We start from the raw sequence: 17,595 nt of genomic DNA, 5'->3' as shown, positions 1-17,595 counted from the left end.
AAAAATGTCCCACTTTGATTATTTTTAAGGGAAACTCTTGCCTTCAGCCGTGTGTCGTTCGCGTCTTTTTTTCTGCAACATCATGTGTGTTGCAAAATTGTCTTCCACAACAATTGCAGCGCATGCCCCTGTCTTTGCGTCAAAACTAAATATTTCATGAAATTGCAGCGTGTTGGCGTGGGGGCGGAAAATCAAGTTTTTTTCTTTTGGTGGGAGGTGAAAAATGATGTAAACGCAGTTTCTTTTACTGCTCACCCACCACCCACTAAGAGGCCAGGCACGACTCGCAAATCACAACTGGCCTCCAGGCGCGCAGCAGAGCAGCCTTCCGCTTTCGCTGCAACTCCGAAATCAACGCCGGCGGGCATCGCCCCGTCGGCATGGCCGACGCCGCCGCCGCCGCCCCTGACGAGCTCAACAAGTGGTGGGAGACCTTCAACAATGGCGGCGCCGTGGAGGATGAGCCGATGGTGGACTCCGACTCCGATTTCGAGCAAGGGGGGCAGGGCGCGGAGGAGGAAGGCAATGCGGGCGTGGTGGCGGGCGAGTGCCACCGGAAGGTGGAGCCGGACGCCCACGCGCCCGCCGGGAGGGAGGGCTGCAGCGGCGCCGCCCGCGATTGCGATGGTAATTAAGCGGGACACTCACTTGCTTAATTGATTTGGCGGCAGCATTAATTTATTTTCCATTTTAGATCGCCGCGAACGATCACCCCCTGCTTTCGATTCCTGCTTTCACCATCTCGTATGTCGAGTTGGAGGTACTGAAATCGCGAGCAGCTTCTAGAATGCTTCGCGGATAGATTGGGGAATTTTTTGGGGGCTCCAGTAATTCAGTCCCTAATTTAGGGTTTGTCGAGAAAACCGTTGAAACCATCGATTCCACAGTTTGAATCCTAATCGACGATCTTCCAAATGTATTAAGAGAGATCACTTCCCCGGAGCAGAGCTTGTGGTGGCACTGCATCGGACATGCGAATCTTCCTGCAATTAGTGCACACCTTGTAGAATTTAAGAATTACACTACTATAATTAGCACTAGCTGCAGTGTAGAAAGACACTTTTCTTGACTTGCCATGCAATTGATGTTATATCTATGACTGTAGATTGATTGGATTTTGAGATCTGAGTGGTGTTGCAAATGAAATTTTCTGTTACAGAGAAGGAGATTTCTGAGGATGGCCATTTTCAGCTTGAAGGTGTGCTGCCGGGAATGAAGAGAGAAGCAGCCGCCGGACGAAACACACCGCGGGCTACTGCAGCTGAGATCCAGAGCGTAGAAGGTCAAGGTATAAATTTATCGCCCCTTGTTGCAATTGGTACCTATAGAACACAATATCCATGCTTGATTGATTGAATTTTCTGTGGTGCATAAGCGGAATGTTCAAATGCAGAGTACGTTTCTGAGGATAACTATGTTGGAGGTGAGTTCCAAGGAAAGAAGAGGAAAGCAACCGTGACAGCCGGCAAACTGGAGACTGTTGGATCTACAATCCTGAACAAAAATGCTCATGGTATAAAAACATCATCACTAGCTCTTAGTACTCGCATGTTTCACAATACATCATCACTAGTTCTTATCACTATGACTATGGGATTGATTGGATTTTGACTCCTGAGTGGTGGTGCGAATGCAAATTTCAGTTGCGGAGGAGATTTCTGAGGATAGCCATTTTCAGCGTGAAGATGGGCTGCAGGGAAGGAACAGAGAACCAGCCACCAAACTAAATACACCGCGGGCTTCTGGAGATGAGATCCAGAACGAAGAAGATCAAGGTATAAAGAAGTATTGATCACCCCGGCTTGCAATTGTCTATATTATTAAAAACCCAAAAATATCTCACTGAATTTTATTTGCTGTTATTTTATTTGCATCTACCAATCTATATTTTACCAATCTTTTACACGAGAGGGGTTGACAACCCCTCTTACGCGTCGGGTTGCAAGTATTTGTTCTTTGTGTGCAGGTACTATTTACATAGTGTTGCTTGGTTCTCCTAGTTACTTATAATACACAATATCCATTTATGCAGTTCATGAGTAGAATGTGGGCTTCGTTATCTCTGAGATTGATTGCATTGAGTGTGTGTGAATGGAATGTTCAAAACTTCAAATGCAGAGGGGTATGTTTCTGAGGACAAGATTGGAGGTGGGCAGCAAGGAAGGAAGAGGAAAACAACAGTGGCACCCAGCAAAGAGCAAATGACTGGAATTAAGATCTGGAAGAAAAATGCTTATGGTATAAAAAGCATCATCACTAGCTCTTTGTACTTGCATATTTCAAAATACTCCATGCCATTTCTCGGTAATATTTTGTATCAGTGCAGGTGAGTGTCTGAGAGCTGAGAATCAGATGCTGAGGCTGCAGCTTGTTCGCAAGACGAAAGAGCTTGAGGCTGAACAGATTCGGAGACTCGAGCTAGAATTGCATTTTATGAAAAAGGAGAATGAGTTTCTGAAGAAGCAGCTTGAAGAGTTGAAAGCTGAGAATGAGTACTATAAGAAGACCGTAAGCTCTACACAGAATGCTATACTCGTACCAGCATGCCTCTAGATTAATTTCTTCACAAGCAAATTTGCGAATATGTTTGAGTAACTAATGCCACTGTCCTAGTACTATTGAGCAGCCTGTAGATGTTCTGTGTATTACAAATTACTACTTTGAATTCTGCCTTAGGCCTTATATTCCTAGGGCCATCACATGTAGTTTCAGTAGGATGCTATAAAATGTATTCATCGAGCAAGTTCCATAGAGTAATATTTCTCATTGACATGTCCCAAGAAATTGATATAGGGGCTATCGCATCTTTACAATGGAATAATTTTTAGAAGCTGCACATGACTTGTCCTGGTGGTATTCTTTCTTGTATTGCCAGTAAATCATCCATTTAGCTGTCATATATGACCATGCCATGTCCGCTGTTTAAAACATTTTTTTTCCACTTACAAGCACTTGTATGTATTCACTGACTAGATCCTTTGTGCGTACCAGGCAAAGCCACAAAAAACCCGAAGGCTGTGCAGGTTCTGTAAGGAATATGTCGACCACGACTTCCGCAACTGCCCCGAGAGACACGCTTCTGAAGAAGACGACGGCTCCATCTAACATCCTGTGAAGTTATGCTGTATTACACTAGGATCTGTAGAATGTGCTCGTGCGGCAGTGCGCAAGCCTCTTGTTGATTTTAGTGATGCTTTTGCAATTATATTAGCTCTAGTGGCAGCTAGTTACCGCGTATCTTAGAAACAGGTTTGATGCAGAAACATGAAATGTCTGCTGCACTTGATCTGTTAAGCTCCTCTGATGTTTATGTGAACCTGAAGGCTAGTCTGATTAGTATTGAATCTTCTGTGAAACAACGTACTAGCAAAGCAAAAGTTATTGGTTGTTCATTACTCTGTTGCCGGTAAATCCTCCATTTGCCCGCCATATGAGTATGCACATTGTAGGACTATGATTTGACCAGATAGTCAGAAATCTGCACAAGGAGTTGTTCCTTGGTCGTCCTTCCCACACACTCAGTCAACAGCTCTGAAAGAAGGTGCGATTTAATTTAGGCCTGAACTTAAGCGTTAATCGGGCTTATTCTGATTGACTTAACTATTCAGGTTGGAGTTTCTCTGGTGATAAAACTGACAACAGGAATATTGATGACTTGGAAATGACGACAACAACAAACAACAACAAAGCCTTTAGTCCTAAATAAGTTGGGGTAGGCTAGAGGTGAAACCCATAAGATCTCGCGACCAACTCATGGTTCTGGCACATGGATAGCAAGCTTCCACGCATCCTGTCCATGACTAGTTCTTTGGTGATACTTCAATCCTTCAAATCTCTTTTTACAGACTCCTCCCATGTCAAATTCAGTCTACCCCGACCTTTCTTGATCACGCTTTAACCGTTCGCTATGCACTGGAGTTTCTGGAGGCCTGCGCTGAATATGCCCGAACCATCTCAGACGATGTTGGTCAAGCTTCTCTTCAATCGGTAATACCCCAACTCTATCCCGTATGTCATTATTCCAGACTCGATCCTTCCTTGTGTGACCACACATCCATCTCAATGTGCGATCTCCTCCACACCTATCTATTGAACATGTCACCAACCAACACTCAGCGTCATACAACATTGTGGGTTGAACCGCCGTCCTATAGAACTTCCCTTTTGGATTTTATGACATTCACTGCACTCTCTTGTCACAGAGAATGCCAGAAGCTTGGCGCCACTTCATCCATCCGGCTTTTGATTCGATGGTCCACATCTTCATCAATACCCCCATCTTTCTGCAGCATTGACCCCAAATATCAAAAGGTGTCCTTCCGAGGCACCACCTGCCCACCAAGGCTAACCTCCTCCTCGCGCCTAGTAGTACTAAAACCGCACCTCATGTACTCGGTTTTAGTTTTACTAAACCTAAAACCTTTCGATTCCAATGTTTGTCTCCATAACTCAAACTTCCTATTGACGCCCATCCGACTATCGTCAACTAGCACCACATCATTCGCAAAGAGCATACACCATGGGATATCTCCTTGTATATCCCTTGTGACCTTATTCATCACCAAAGCAAAAAATATAAGGGCTCAAAGCTGCCCCCTGATGTAGTCATATCTTAATCGGGAAGTCATTAGTGTCGACATCACTTGTTCAAACACTTGTCACAACATTAGCATACATGTCCTTGATGAGGGTAATGTACTTTGCTAGGACTTTGTGTTTTTCCAAGGCCCACCACATGACATTGTGTGATATCTTATCATAGGCCTTCTCCAAGTCAATGAACACCATATGCATGTCCTTCTTTTGCTCCTGTGTCTCTCCATAAGTTGTCATACCAAGAAAATGGCTTCCAGTGTCGACCTCCCAGGCATGAAACCAAAACAATTGTTGGTCACGTTTGTCATTCTTAAGCGGTGCTCAATGACTCTCTCCCATAGCCTCATTGTATGGATCATCAACTTAATTCCACAGTAATTAGTACAACTCTGAACATCCTTCTTGTTCTTGAAGATTGGTACTAATATACTCCGTCTTCATTCTTCTGGCATCTTGTTTGCCCGAAAGTGAGGTTGAAATTCTTGGTTAGCCATACTATCACTATGTCCCCGAGGCCTTTCCACACCTCAATGGGGACACAGTCAGGGCCCATCGCCTTGCCTCTTTCCATCCTTTTTAAAGCCTTCTTGACCTCAGACTTCTGGATTCGCCGAACAAAACGCCTGCTGGCCTCATCAAAGGAGTCGTCCAGTTCAATGGTAGAAGTCTCATTCTCCCCATTGAACAACTTGTCAAAGTACTCCTGCCATCTATGCATAATCTCCTCGTCCTTCACCAGGAGCTGGTCTGCTCCATCCTTGATGCATTTGACTTGGCCAACATCCCTTGTCTTCCTCTCTGGGATCTTGGCCATCTTATAGATGTCCCTTTCGCCTTCCTTCGTGCCTAACCGCTGGTAGAGGTCCTCATACGCCCGACCCCTTGCTTCACTGATAGCTTGCTTTGCGACCTTCTTCGCCATCTTGTACTCCTCTATGTTGTCTGCACTCCTATCCAGGTATAGGCGTTTGAAATAATCTTTCTTCTCCTGAATCGCCTTCTGGACATCATCATTCCACCACCAGCTATCCTTAGCTTCACTTCTCCTTCCCCTGAACACTCCAAACTCCTAAGAGGCCACCTTACGAATGCAAGTCGCCATCTTCATCCACATATTATCCACATCCCCTTCTTCCTCCCAATGGCCCTCCTTAATGACTCTCTCCTTGAACGCCTGAGCTACCTTCCCCTTGAGCTTCCACCACTTTGTTCTAGTGACTTTGATACGCTTATCCCGCTGGCCACGAATCCGAAAGCGAAAGTCAGCAACCACAAGCTTATGTTGAGGGACAACACTCTCTCTAGGTATGACTTGGAAATGACATTCCAGGAAAAGGCTTTCTGGGTAGGGAGGCACGGGGACGGACGGGTCTGCGAGACCGGAAATAGGCTAATTACTGCTACTTTAAAAACCAAGCTAATTAACAAAATCATCAATTTTGCATGGTCGTGGGCCCTTGCGGACACATCCATCTGCATCCCTATATCTAGGCAATTTGGAATACATCGACTCCTTTCTTGGATGAGGATTGTCTACTTTTATGTAGCTTCCTTATATTGATAATTCACCGATGAACAATGTGCTAGCATAAACTTCATGACTGACCTCTTTATCTTGTGGTCGATTCCATGTCTTCCGACATACTCTCCTTATTCGGGTTTTGAAGGACTAATCTTGTGTCAAGTTAAATTTCTTTCAGTTTGACCTGAGAATGATAGATGTACTATAGAACTAAAAAAAGATGTACTCTAACGGATATTCTATAACATACTATAATCTTGATCACACTTAAAAATGTGACTTAGCACCGGAGAAGTGTACATTATACTAACTGAATGCCTGTGTGTTGCTATGGAATAATAAATTTAGACAAAGAGACAATGATCTTAACATCATTGTAACTCACAGTGTGTTCATCAGTTTGACCAAGTTCATAGAATGATAGATGTACTATACAACTAAAAAAAGATGTACTATAATCTTGATCATACTTAAAAATGTGACTTAGCACCAGAGAAATATACATTATATATCAGAATGGAGGGAGTGTCCAATAAAACCTTGAAAGTCGAATGGAGAGAGTGTTGCTCTTGATCACTAAAAAACAACAACATTAGGGATGTTGATTGTGCATCTCCACCAATGTGTAGGATCTATGCTTGTTCTCCTCGCCGGAAAAGAAACAAGAGTCGATTTAGTGTAGGTGACGGTGACATTGTATTATTTTATTTAAAAAAGTCAAATGCCATATATTAAGTAAAACATGTTGTTATAAAAACAACCTTATAGAATTGAAAAATACATCCAAATCTTTCGGGGTGCCGAAATCTTCTTCCTTCTACATCCATTGGCGTCACACCATGAGCAAATCCTGCTGCCTCCTCTGTATCTCCGTATTAGCAGAGGAAACTTGTTAAAACTGTCGGCGTCGCTGACGAAGGAGCCCCACCTGCAGGAGAGGTCCAGCCCAGGAGTGCGCGGCCCAGCTGCGGACACAAGCCCAATTCTCGCTACTACGGCCCAGAGTGGGTAGCGACCAAGACCTCATCTACTTAAGCGCAACTCGCCCACGAGAAGGGGCATCCAGAGGATCAAGGCAGAACCCGGCGGCGGCTACCTAGATATCTTCCTGTAGTTTCCCTTTTTGCAAGAAACTGAACCCTGTATTCGATCGAAATGGCTACTACTTCGGAGAGCTGTAATAGATCGATTCCCCTCCATTATCCATTACCTTACACTTGGTATCAGAGACAATCCACCCCTCTTCCTCTGCATCACACTGGCTCAATTTGTGGAGATGAGATCTCTCCGTTAGGCGCGTGACCAACTCATCGCCATGGATCCTGCAGTCCAAGCCTTCCCGGAGAGGCTGGAAACCAGGCTATCGGCCCACACCGTGTCGATCCAGGCGTCGAACGCCAAGATCGACGATCTCCTGACCTGGCGCCCTGATCTGGAGTGGAGAGTTGCGGATCTGGGTGAGGCGGTCGCAGCGCTCCAACTCGAGCGTCCTCCTTCGACCGCAACGCGCAACGACGCCAACAAGTCTACCGCACCCCCGTCATCACCACCACCACCGCCTGCGACGCGCGGCGCTCACTCGAGCGTTGCGATTGGCGCGGCGACACATCAACAAGGGTCCTTGGACTACGGCGGTGCACATCTCCAACGGGAACTGCTGGCAGCGTCTTTCATGACGCCGCCGCCGGTCCCGGCCAACGGTCAGATCGCAATCCAGTCCCCTGGCACCTGTTCTGTCTCCTTTTGCTAGTGCTAGCCAATTGTTGACGGGTCTGGGGCAAGCTCACCCTTCGATCGTATTTCCAGAATTCACAGGCGAAAATCCACGACTGTGGAGGACGCTTTGTGAACAGTACTTTGCTATGTTTGGGATACATAACTCGTTTTGGGTGCCTATGGCTTGCCTGAACTTCTCGGGCACGGCCTCAGTGTGGTTACAGTCACTGCAAAAGAAATTAGATCAATTCGACTGGGACTCGTTTTGCAATTTACTATGTACTCGCTTCGGACGAGACAAACATCAGATGTTGATTAGGCAATTTTACACTATTCGACAGACTTCTACAGTAGCAGCTTATATTGAGCAATTTGAACTTATTATCAATCATTTGAGTTCATATTCTGATTCCATTCACCCGTACTACTACCTTACTCGTTTTGTGGAAGGTTTACGTCCGGATATACGGGCGGTGGTCTTGGTGCAAAGGCCGCCCGATCTGGATATGGCTTGCTCCCTGGCGCTGCTGCAAGAGGAGGTGATTCACGGAGCGTTTGGCGATGCGGGGCAACCATCTACGTCGCGACCACCTGACACGCTACCGTGTGGCCCTGCACCGTTGCCTCTACCTCCACCACTGCATCGTCCATCTTCTTCAACGGCTGCAACAGATCAGCGCGGCGTGGAAGGAGCTCGAGCCGAGGGCGTTCGGCCGGGCGAACCACGCTCGGACCTCGCCAAGGTCAAAGCCCTCCGCGACTACCGACGTGCACGGGGGCTCTGCTTCAAGTGTGGCGAACGCTGGGGCCATGACCAAGTTTGCCCCACGTCAGTACAATTGCATGTGGTCGAGGAGCTCCTGGAGCTCTTTGGTATCAGCACAGTTGGCGGTGACGATGAGGCCGGACCAGCAGGAGAATCCACAGAATCAGTTTGTGCCATCTCGCGTTCTGCTCTGTCAGGAGGAGTTTCTGCTAAAGCTTTTCAGCTGCAAGCTTGGATTCAAGGCCATGAGGTGCTCATGCTAGTGGACTCCGGTAGTTCCACTTCATTTGTCAATCAAGAGCTTGCAAAGCATCTCGGGGGAGTGCAACCTTTAAGCACAGCATGCAAGGTTAAGGTGGCTGAGGGTGGTGAATTGTTCTGCACTTCGATGGTCCGCCAATGCGCCTGGCATACACAGGGGCATGAATTTGCTACTGACATGAAGATTCTCGCCTTGGGCACATACGACGCCATTTTGGGAATGGATTGGTTAGAGGCCCACAGTCCCATGACAGTCGATTGGCGAGCCAAATTTCTGGAGTTCCAGTCACCAACAGGAGTCGTGAGTCTCAGGGGTCATGAAGCATCTTCCTCCACTTGTTTGACTATCAACAGCATCTAGTTGCAAGCACTCTGCAAGAAAGGGGCCATATCTCACATAGTGCAAGTGTGTGCAGTCACTCCGGGGAAGAGCAACAACAATCAATACCAGCTCCTATTCAGCAAGTATTGTCTGAATTTACTGATGTGTTCGGAGAACCGCAAGGACTGCCTCCTCGCCGAGCTTGTGACCATCGGATACCATTGATCCTTGGTGCCCATCCGGTTCACATTCGGCCTTACCATCATAAACCTGATCACAAGGATGAAATTGAAGCGCAGGTGGAAGAATTGCTCAGATCTGGCATCATACAACCCAACACAAGTGCTTTTTCTTCTCCAGTGATTCTGGTGAAGAAGAAAGACGGCACATGGCGCCTCTGCGTTGACTACCGGCATCTAAATGCTCTGACTAATGTGGCCAAATACCCTGTACCTGTCATAGAAGAATTGTTGGATGAGCTTTTTGGGTCGTGCTGGTTTACCAAGCTGGACCTTCGTGCTGGATATCATCAGATCCGTCTGGCAGAGGGCGAAGAACATAAGACTGCTTTTCAAACACACTCCGATCACTACAAATTCAAGGTCCTCTCGTTTGGTTTAGCTGGAGGACCCGGCACCTTTAATTGAGCCATACACGGTACTCTGAAGCCAGTCGTACATAAGGGAGTGTTGTTCTTCTTCGACGACATCCTGGTGCACAGTAAGACACTTCAGGAGCATGTGGCCAAGCTTAGAGAGGTGCTTTCTCTACTGCGCCGTGACAGCTGGAAGGTGAAACTATCGAAGTGTGCTTTTGGACAACAACGAATTTCATACCTGGGTCATGTCATCAGTGCCACCAGAGTAGCCACGGATCCGGAGAAGATCAAAGCAATCTCCAATTGGGCAGTACCCACTGATGTCAAGGCGGTGCGGAGCTTTCTGGGTTTGGCCGGTTATTGCCGTCGCTTTGTTAAAATTTTTGGGATTATAGCTCGTCCACTCTTTAACCTTCTCAAGAAAGGGGTACCTTTCGTCTGGACTCCAACCACTGAAACAGCATTCAGGCTACTACAACAACTTATTTCTGCACCAGTTCTGGCTTTACCGAACTTCAAGCAGCAGTTCACAGTCGAGACTGACGCCAGTGACATGGGGATCGGTGTTGTACTGCAACAACATGGTCATCCAATAGCTTTCATCAGCAAGGCCCTCTCACCAAGGTACCGTGGTTTGTCAGCTTACGAAAAGGAGTACCTGGCAATTCTGGTAGCGGTTGAGCAATGGAGACCATACCTACAACACGCTGAGTTCATAATACTTACGGATCAGCGCAGTTTAGTACACTTGGAGGAGCAGCGGCTGACCACTCCATGGCAGCAAAAGGCCTTCACAAAGCTATTGGGCTTGCGTTACCAGATTAAGTACCAGAAAGGTACAGACAACAGCGCAGCTGACGCTTTGTCGCGCGCGAAGCCTGCTGAAACTCTGGCAGCAATCACCACTTGTCAGCCGGCCTGGCTCGATGAGCTCCTGGCTAGTTATAACACAAACCCCCAGGCACTTCGACTCCTTGAACAGTTGGCGCTTCGCAAGGATCCTAAGGGCCGATTCTCTTTGCAGCAGGGAGTCATACACTTCAGAGATCGTATTTGGCTGGGCGGGTCGACAGAGTTACAATAGTGTATCATCTGTGCCTTTCACGACAGCGCGCTGGGTGGCCATTCGGGATTCCCAGCAACATACTCACGCATCAGACGCCTGTTTGCATGGCCCAAGATGAAAAGTCAGATACTTCATTACATCAAGTGCTGCACCATTTGCTAGCAAGCAAAGCCGGATCATTCAGCGTCCCCAGGTCTGCTCTTACCACTTCCCATTCCTACTGAACCGTGGGAGCTCATCTCCATGGATTTCATTGACGGATTGCCACAATCAGGGGCCTTCAACTGTCTATGGGTTATTGTGGATAAGAGAACCAAGTTTGCTCACTTCCTGCCGCTAGCGCATCCTTACACTGCTGCAAAAGTTGCTCACCTTTACATGAATCAGATTTACAAGATCCATGGATTCCCTCAAGCCATAATATCTGATCGTGATCCGGTGTTCACAAGCCATTTTTGGCAGGAGCTCTTCAAATATGCAGGGACTGACCTTTGACTGAGCACAGCCAATCATCCCCAAACTGATGGTCAAACGGAACGCGTTAATCAATGTTTGGAGACGTTCCTCCGCTGTTTCACGCATGCTTGTCCACGGCGCTGGAGCTTCTGGACACCACTAGCCCAGTTCTGGTATAACACCTCTCTTCACTCGGCTATTGGGATGAGCCCGTTCAAGGCTATGTTCGGGCATGAACCGTGACAATGGGGGCTTTCGGCAAGTACTACATGTTCAGTACCATCACTTCAGGCATGGCTAGAAGAACGCGGGGTGATGCAAGAACTGATCCAACAACACCTCAACAGGGCACGGCAATGCATGAAGACACAGGCTAATAAACGGCGATCTGAGCGCACTTTTGAGGTGGGTGACCAAGTTTTCCTGAAGTTGCAGCCGTATGTTCAATCTTCAATTTCCCCTCGTGCCAACCACAAGTTGTCATTCAAGTATTATGGTCCGTTCCCGATCATCCAGCGTATCAATGAGGTCGCCTACAAGATCCAGCTCCCGCCACAAGCAACAGTGCACCCAGTCTTTCACGTCTCTCAGCTTCGCAAGGCACTCCTCCCTGGTACGCCGGTCCATTCTGAACTTCCACTTGGTACTAATGATCTGGCCATTCCTGTCAAGATTCTCCAAACTCGATGACGCAAGAAGCATGGAACGATGTGTGAGCAAGTGCAGGTGGAGTGGTCGGCGGGCACCGGTCTCGGGCACACCTGGGAAGACAAAGAGGCACTCCAGCATCGATTCCCGCAGGCTGAGGCTTGGGGGCAAGCCTCATGCAAAGAAGGGGGGGATGTCAGCGTCGCTGACGAAGGAGCCCCACCTGCAGGAGAGGTCCAGCCCAGGAGTGCGCGGCCCAGCCGCGGACACAAGCCCAATTCTCGCTACTACGGCCCAGGGTGGGTAGCGACCAAGACCTCATCTACTTAAGCGCAACTCGCCCACGAGAAGGGGCATCCAGAGGATCAAAGCAGAACCCGGCGGCGGCTACCTAGATATCTTCCTGTAGTTTCCCTTTCTGCAAGAAACTGAACCCTGTATTCGATCGAAATTGCTACTACTTTGGAGAGCTGTAATAGATCGATTCCCCTTCATTATCCATCACCTTACAAAAACCCATGAACTTGTAGAAGCAGCGGCCGGCTCCTATGCTCTGTGTAGCAACACAAAGCATCGCATTAGAGAAAAACTTCGGAGGGGGAGTTTAGAATACAGATGCTTTAGTCGCAGGAATGAAATGAATACCGATGCTTCTTTGAGTAGCATTTTGATTTTTTTTCTTTAGGAAAATGGAATGGAATTGCAGCGCGTGGGTACAGTGGAAAGGTGAAAAGTTAAGTAAACTCGATAATTTCGTCGTCAGTCCGCACCCACCACTCGCAAATCACAACCGGACTCCTGAGAGAGACGGGGAGAGTGAGAAGCACGAGAGTCTTCCGCTTTCGCTCCGGCCAACATCCGCATGGCCACCACCGCCGCCGACGTACCTGACGACTTCAAAAAGTGGTGGGAGACATTCAACAATGGCGTCGCCGTCGACCAAGGGCAAGACGACGATGAAGACGGGACGGACTCCGATTCCGGTTTCGAGCAGGGGCAGCAGCAGCAGGAGGAGAATGCGGGCGAGGAGACGGCGTCGGAGGCCCACGCGCCCGCCGGGAGGGAGGGCGCCGCCGGCGATTGCGACGGTAATTAAGCGGGAGTCTCACTCGCACGCACTTCCTTAATTACATTTTCATTTTCTATCGCCGTGGACGGTCACCCCTTGCTTCGATTTCTCGCCGCCTCCATCTCGCATGGCTCGCAGCTCCGGAAATCGCAAGCGGCTTCTAGGATGCTTCCCCGATAGATTGGGGGATTTTTCGGGGGTTCAGACCCTGATTTAGGGTTTTCTCGGGGAAATCGTTGAATCATCGACTCCACAGTTTGAATCCTGGTCAACGATCAGCCAAATGCGTTTGGTTTCTATGCAGTCAACACAGTTTCCACGCCCTCTAGAAAAACCAGTTCCCAGGAGCAGAGCATTTGGTACCACTGGATCGTAAACTCAAATGTTCCTGCAATTAGTACTAGCTGTAGTGTAGATCGACGATGTTCTTGATTTTCCATGCAATTGGTGCTATATCTGTGAGATTGATTGGATTTTTGAAACCTGAGTGGTGTTGCAAATGGAAAATGTCTGTTGCAGAGGAGGGGGTTTCTGAGGATAGCCGTTTTCCGCGTGAAGGTGAGCTGCAGGGAAGGAACATAGAAGGAGACGCCAAACTAAATACACCACGGGCTTCTGAAGATGAAGGTATAAACAAGTATTGACCACCCCTTCTTGCAACTGTTACTTATAGAACATAATATCCATGTATGCAGTTCATCATGAGTAGAATTAGAATGTGTGCTTTGTTATCTCTGAGAATTACTACATTTTGAGTGGTGTGCGAATGGAATGTTTAAGTGCAGCCGAGCATGTTTCTGAGGACAGCTATGTTCAGATTGGAGGCGGGCTGCAGGGAATGAAGAGAACAGCAACCGCCGAACGATACGAACCGCAGGCTACCGGAAATGAGATCCAGAACGAAGAAGGTCAAGGTATAAAGAAGTGTTGATCACACCTTGTTGCAATCTGTACTTATAGAACACAGCAGTTTCATCATGAGTCGAACACATCAGAGGCTCGAACTGGAGTTGCATTTCAAGACAGAGGAGAACAAGTCTTTGAAGAAGCAGAATGAAGAGTTGAGAGCTGAAAATGAGTACTACAGGAAGACGGTAAGCTCTACACGGAATTCTACTCGTACCCGTGTGCCTCTAGATTAATTGCTTCATAGGCAAATTTGTAAAATATGGTTGAATAACTAATCCCACTGTCTTGACTACTGAGCCAGCTGCAGATGTTCTGTGTATTACATATTACTTTTCATTCTGCCTTAGCCCTTGTATTCCTAGGGCCATCACATTTATTTTTATCCGGATGATATAATGTATGCGTTAAGCAAGCAACCTCCATATTGATATTTCTCATTGACATGTCCCAAAAATCGATATGACTAGCGTATCTTAATCTTTACACTGTAATAATTTTTAGAGCTGCACACGACTTGTCCTGATGGTATTCTTTCTTTTATTGCCAGTAAAATCATCCATTTAGCTATCATATGACCATGCCATGTCCTCCGTTGGAATCATTTTTTCCACTTACAAGCAGTTGTTATATTTATCACTGACTAGATCCTCCTGTGTACCAGGCAAAGCCACAGAAAAAACGAAGGCTGTAAGGAATATGTACTCAATCATGACTACCGCAACTGCCCTGAGAGGCACGCTTCGACTTATTCTGAGGAAAGATGAATGCGATGGCTCCAACTAACAGCCAGTGAAATTATGTTGTGTTAATACCTAGATAGTATGATTTAGTTAGGTAGATTCTGCTCACATGGCAATGCCTTTTGTTGCTTTAGTGATGCTTTTACAGTTATGCGAGCTGTAATGGCCGCTAGTTATTACTTATCTTAGAAATGGGCTTGCTGCAGAACATTAAGGTGTCTACACTTGTTGATCTGTTCAGTCTCCTCTGGTGTTTATCTGAACGTAGGTGTATTATTCGTACTGAATCTGTTGGGCAACGGCTGACTAGCAACGGAATGGTTTTATGGTTACATGTTGATCTGATTGGTCGTTAATCACACTGCTGCCAGCAAATCCTCCGTTATATATACATATGTCTGCGATATGAGTTTGGCCAGTTACAGCAGCATAATTATGTCATGGCGTCTAAGCGTCCCCGTAAGGCCGCCTTAAAAACATGGCGACCATGACTACCTCAATTGCGCTGCGAGGCGGAAGTGAAGTGACGTGCTTCTGCTTCTTCTGAAGTGGCGGAAGTTTAAGGAATGATATGATCCCAACTTAACACTCGGCTGATTATGTAATGTTAATGCCCACTCACAAGGATTTGATTAGATAGAATCTGCTCCTGTCCTGAGCTGTAATGAAGATACATTTTGTTGCTTCTAGTGTCTTGTTGCAGCTATATGAGCTGTGGTTACTTAGAAATGGATTTGCTGCAGAACATGAAGATGTCTGCGCTGCACTTGATTTGTTTAGTCTCTGATATTCATGTGAACTTCAGGGTGCTGGGCAACGACTGACGACTGATTAGCAAAGGATGGTTACATGTTAGTCTGCTTGGTTGTTCATTACGCCGGTAAAATGTTGTTTTCGTGCTCTCTTTCTTTTCTGTGAATAAATTATCATCTGGTCATGCCAATTTTGTCAGTTTTCTTGCTAGGAGTGTAATTTAGGGGTTACCTGGCCTAATGCCTTTTGTTGCTTCGAGTGATTTTGATTAGTGTCAAAAGCCTGCGGACGTATTGTAGCAATATATTTACCTTATGTTTCACCCACAGTACTTGTTCTACATGTATTCAGATTAATTACTTCCCTACTATAGTTTCCTCCACTCTCAACAGTTTCTGAAAGGGGATGCAATTTTGTTTTTGGCGTATACTTACGAAATAAAGATGGCATTAATCGTATTTGCTCTGATCAACTTTCTGGGTAATCTGGCATGAGATGTTCAACGAAACTATTCAGGTGTGAGTTCTTTTGGTGTAACAACAGATAAAGATCGTTACTGTAAAAGGACAGATAAAGATGGAGCAGAGGAATACTTATAACTTTTCTTGCGGGATGAATAATGATAACTTGGAAATGTCAAGATGGGACTGGATAATCCATAATGTGCTGATTCTTCTGTCTACTTTCATGTAACTGTCGAACCAGCACCTTAAGAAACTCTGATTTATTTTGATAATCCAGGTAAAGAAAGGTAAAGCACCCAACTTTTACATTGAACACTAAGATAAACATGTTGCTAAAAACAAAAACAATCAGATAACTAGCGTGCACCTAAGTCCATTAGATAATTAATGACTTATCTTGTTAGGAAAATATTGAGCACTAACTTTTACACTGAATACTGACATGTTACCATCAAGTACAGGAGTTCATGAAAAAAAAGTGGAAGTGGAGTTTTTGCACCTGAGTTCACACGCTCTCTCACGAACAGTAAAATAAAAAATAGTAAAAAAATCAAAAAATTCTGTGTCTTCTGTGATAAACATAGATGAATGTTTTCATTGCATGCAAAAATCTGTGATGAAATGACATTCGTGAAAATGTGGGCAAAAAACAAAATTGATGCTTCGAAAAGACTATTGTTGGAAGCATCGATTTCATTTTTTTTTCACATTTCCACGGATGTCATTTCATCACAAAATTTTGCACACAGTGAAAACATTCATCAATGTGGATCACAAAAAATTTCATATTTTTTTTTGAATTTTTACTATTTTTTATTGTATTGTTCATGAGGGAGCATGTGAGCTCGAGATCAAAAAAGCACTTTCGAAAAAAAGTCACTTATGTCTACATTCATATTTTATGATATGATCATAATGATTACCAAAAGTCAAGAACACTATATTGGAAAAATCAAAGGACAACACTCACATACTTGCATGTCACCAACTTGTGCCTAAGCCGCTACTCCCTCCTCCCATAATATAAGACCCTATTACATCAAAAAAAATTTCACGAATACGCTAAGGATGCGTATCTTTCCATTGATAGAAGGAGAATGTTTACAGCATAGGATTAGGACGACACACTATGCCATGTACACAAGAGAAAGGCATGGAAGTGGGCGTCGAGCAAACAAACGGGGTTGCTCATCCCCAAGACTATCCTAACCTAGCGCTCCGGGATGATGTTGGTAATCGCGGCGGCGCCGGCCTAAGCCCAGAGGCGTGCTTCGTCCTTGATGGCTCAAATATACTCACATATTTGATATAATAAGGTCTTATATTACGGGAGGGAAGGAGGGAGCACTAAATACTTGTAATTATTTTACCTATTTGCACCAAGAACATGTGCTTGGTGTTAATTATTTTAAACCACTAAGGCCCTTCCCAGTGCTCCACCATGAACAGGTGCTAACATGCCACATAAGCAAAAAAATGACATGGCACAACAATTAAGGAGGAGAGAGAGCACTTTGATGATCCCAGGAAGAACCAATGCCAAGCACGTGAACCTAGGCCAACCACTTAAATGGAACAACTTAACCAATGCATGAAAGACTTTAGGTGCTAACTCATTAAATAAAATGAGCTTAACAACAACAAGTAAGCTATTTAATGAACTTAGCACCTCATCTAAGCACCTTTGCATTGGAAGAGGCCTTAGCCTG

The 17,595-nt window shown here is 45.9% G+C and overlaps 2 protein-coding genes and 1 long non-coding RNA gene across 4 annotated transcripts; all 3 read left to right on the top strand.

Moving 5' to 3' along the window:
• The first annotated feature begins 259 nt into the window (after positions 1–259).
• On the top strand, positions 260–3,392 carry LOC125547853. Of its 2 annotated transcripts, none has more exons than XM_048711602.1 (7): positions 260–627; positions 1,160–1,288; positions 1,376–1,513; positions 1,644–1,775; positions 2,119–2,238; positions 2,327–2,508; positions 2,992–3,392. In XM_048711602.1, exons 1-7 carry the CDS (start codon positions 381–383, stop codon positions 3,103–3,105), a joined length of 1,062 nt encoding a protein of 353 aa, XP_048567559.1. In that variant the 5' UTR covers positions 260–380; the 3' UTR covers positions 3,106–3,392. The 2 variants fall into 2 exon arrangements, with proteins under 2 accessions (XP_048567559.1, XP_048567560.1); XM_048711603.1 differs by having other exon boundaries at positions 261–627; positions 1,394–1,513.
• Positions 3,393–12,724: 9,332 nt separating this feature from the next.
• Positions 12,725–13,966, top strand: LOC125547851. Its single transcript, XM_048711601.1, has 3 exons — positions 12,725–13,039; positions 13,540–13,647; positions 13,806–13,966. Exons 1-3 carry the CDS (start codon positions 12,814–12,816, stop codon positions 13,949–13,951), a joined length of 480 nt encoding a protein of 159 aa, XP_048567558.1. The 5' UTR covers positions 12,725–12,813; the 3' UTR covers positions 13,952–13,966.
• Positions 13,967–14,004: 38 nt separating this feature from the next.
• Positions 14,005–15,001, top strand: LOC125547852. The gene is made up of 2 exons (XR_007300811.1): positions 14,005–14,114; positions 14,591–15,001. It is a non-coding gene; the product is annotated as an uncharacterized LOC125547852 (long non-coding RNA).
• The last annotated feature ends 2,594 nt before the right edge of the window (positions 15,002–17,595 follow it).

Source organism: Triticum urartu, chromosome 3 (genome assembly GCF_003073215.2).
Source record: "Triticum urartu cultivar G1812 chromosome 3, Tu2.1, whole genome shotgun sequence".
Taxonomy (NCBI): Eukaryota; Viridiplantae; Streptophyta; class Magnoliopsida; order Poales; family Poaceae; genus Triticum; species Triticum urartu.
This window is presented reverse-complemented; position numbering and strand designations above follow the sequence as displayed.

Excerpts from the sequence above, each read along its gene's own strand:
- LOC125547853 (XM_048711602.1), top strand. The coding sequence starts at position 381 with ATGGCCGACGCCGCCGCCGCCGCCCCTGACGAGCTCAACAAGTGGTGG. Across the intron at positions 1,776-2,118 it reads CCAGAACGAAGAAGATCAAG|AGGGGTATGTTTCTGAGGAC; the intron begins GTATAAAGAAGT and ends CTTCAAATGCAG. Across the intron at positions 2,239-2,326 it reads CTGGAAGAAAAATGCTTATG|GTGAGTGTCTGAGAGCTGAG; the intron begins GTATAAAAAGCA and ends GTATCAGTGCAG.
- LOC125547851 (XM_048711601.1), top strand. The coding sequence starts at position 12,814 with ATGGCCACCACCGCCGCCGACGTACCTGACGACTTCAAAAAGTGGTGG. Across the intron at positions 13,040-13,539 it reads CGCCGCCGGCGATTGCGACG|AGGAGGGGGTTTCTGAGGAT; the intron begins GTAATTAAGCGG and ends TGTCTGTTGCAG. Across the intron at positions 13,648-13,805 it reads ACGGGCTTCTGAAGATGAAG|CCGAGCATGTTTCTGAGGAC; the intron begins GTATAAACAAGT and ends GTTTAAGTGCAG.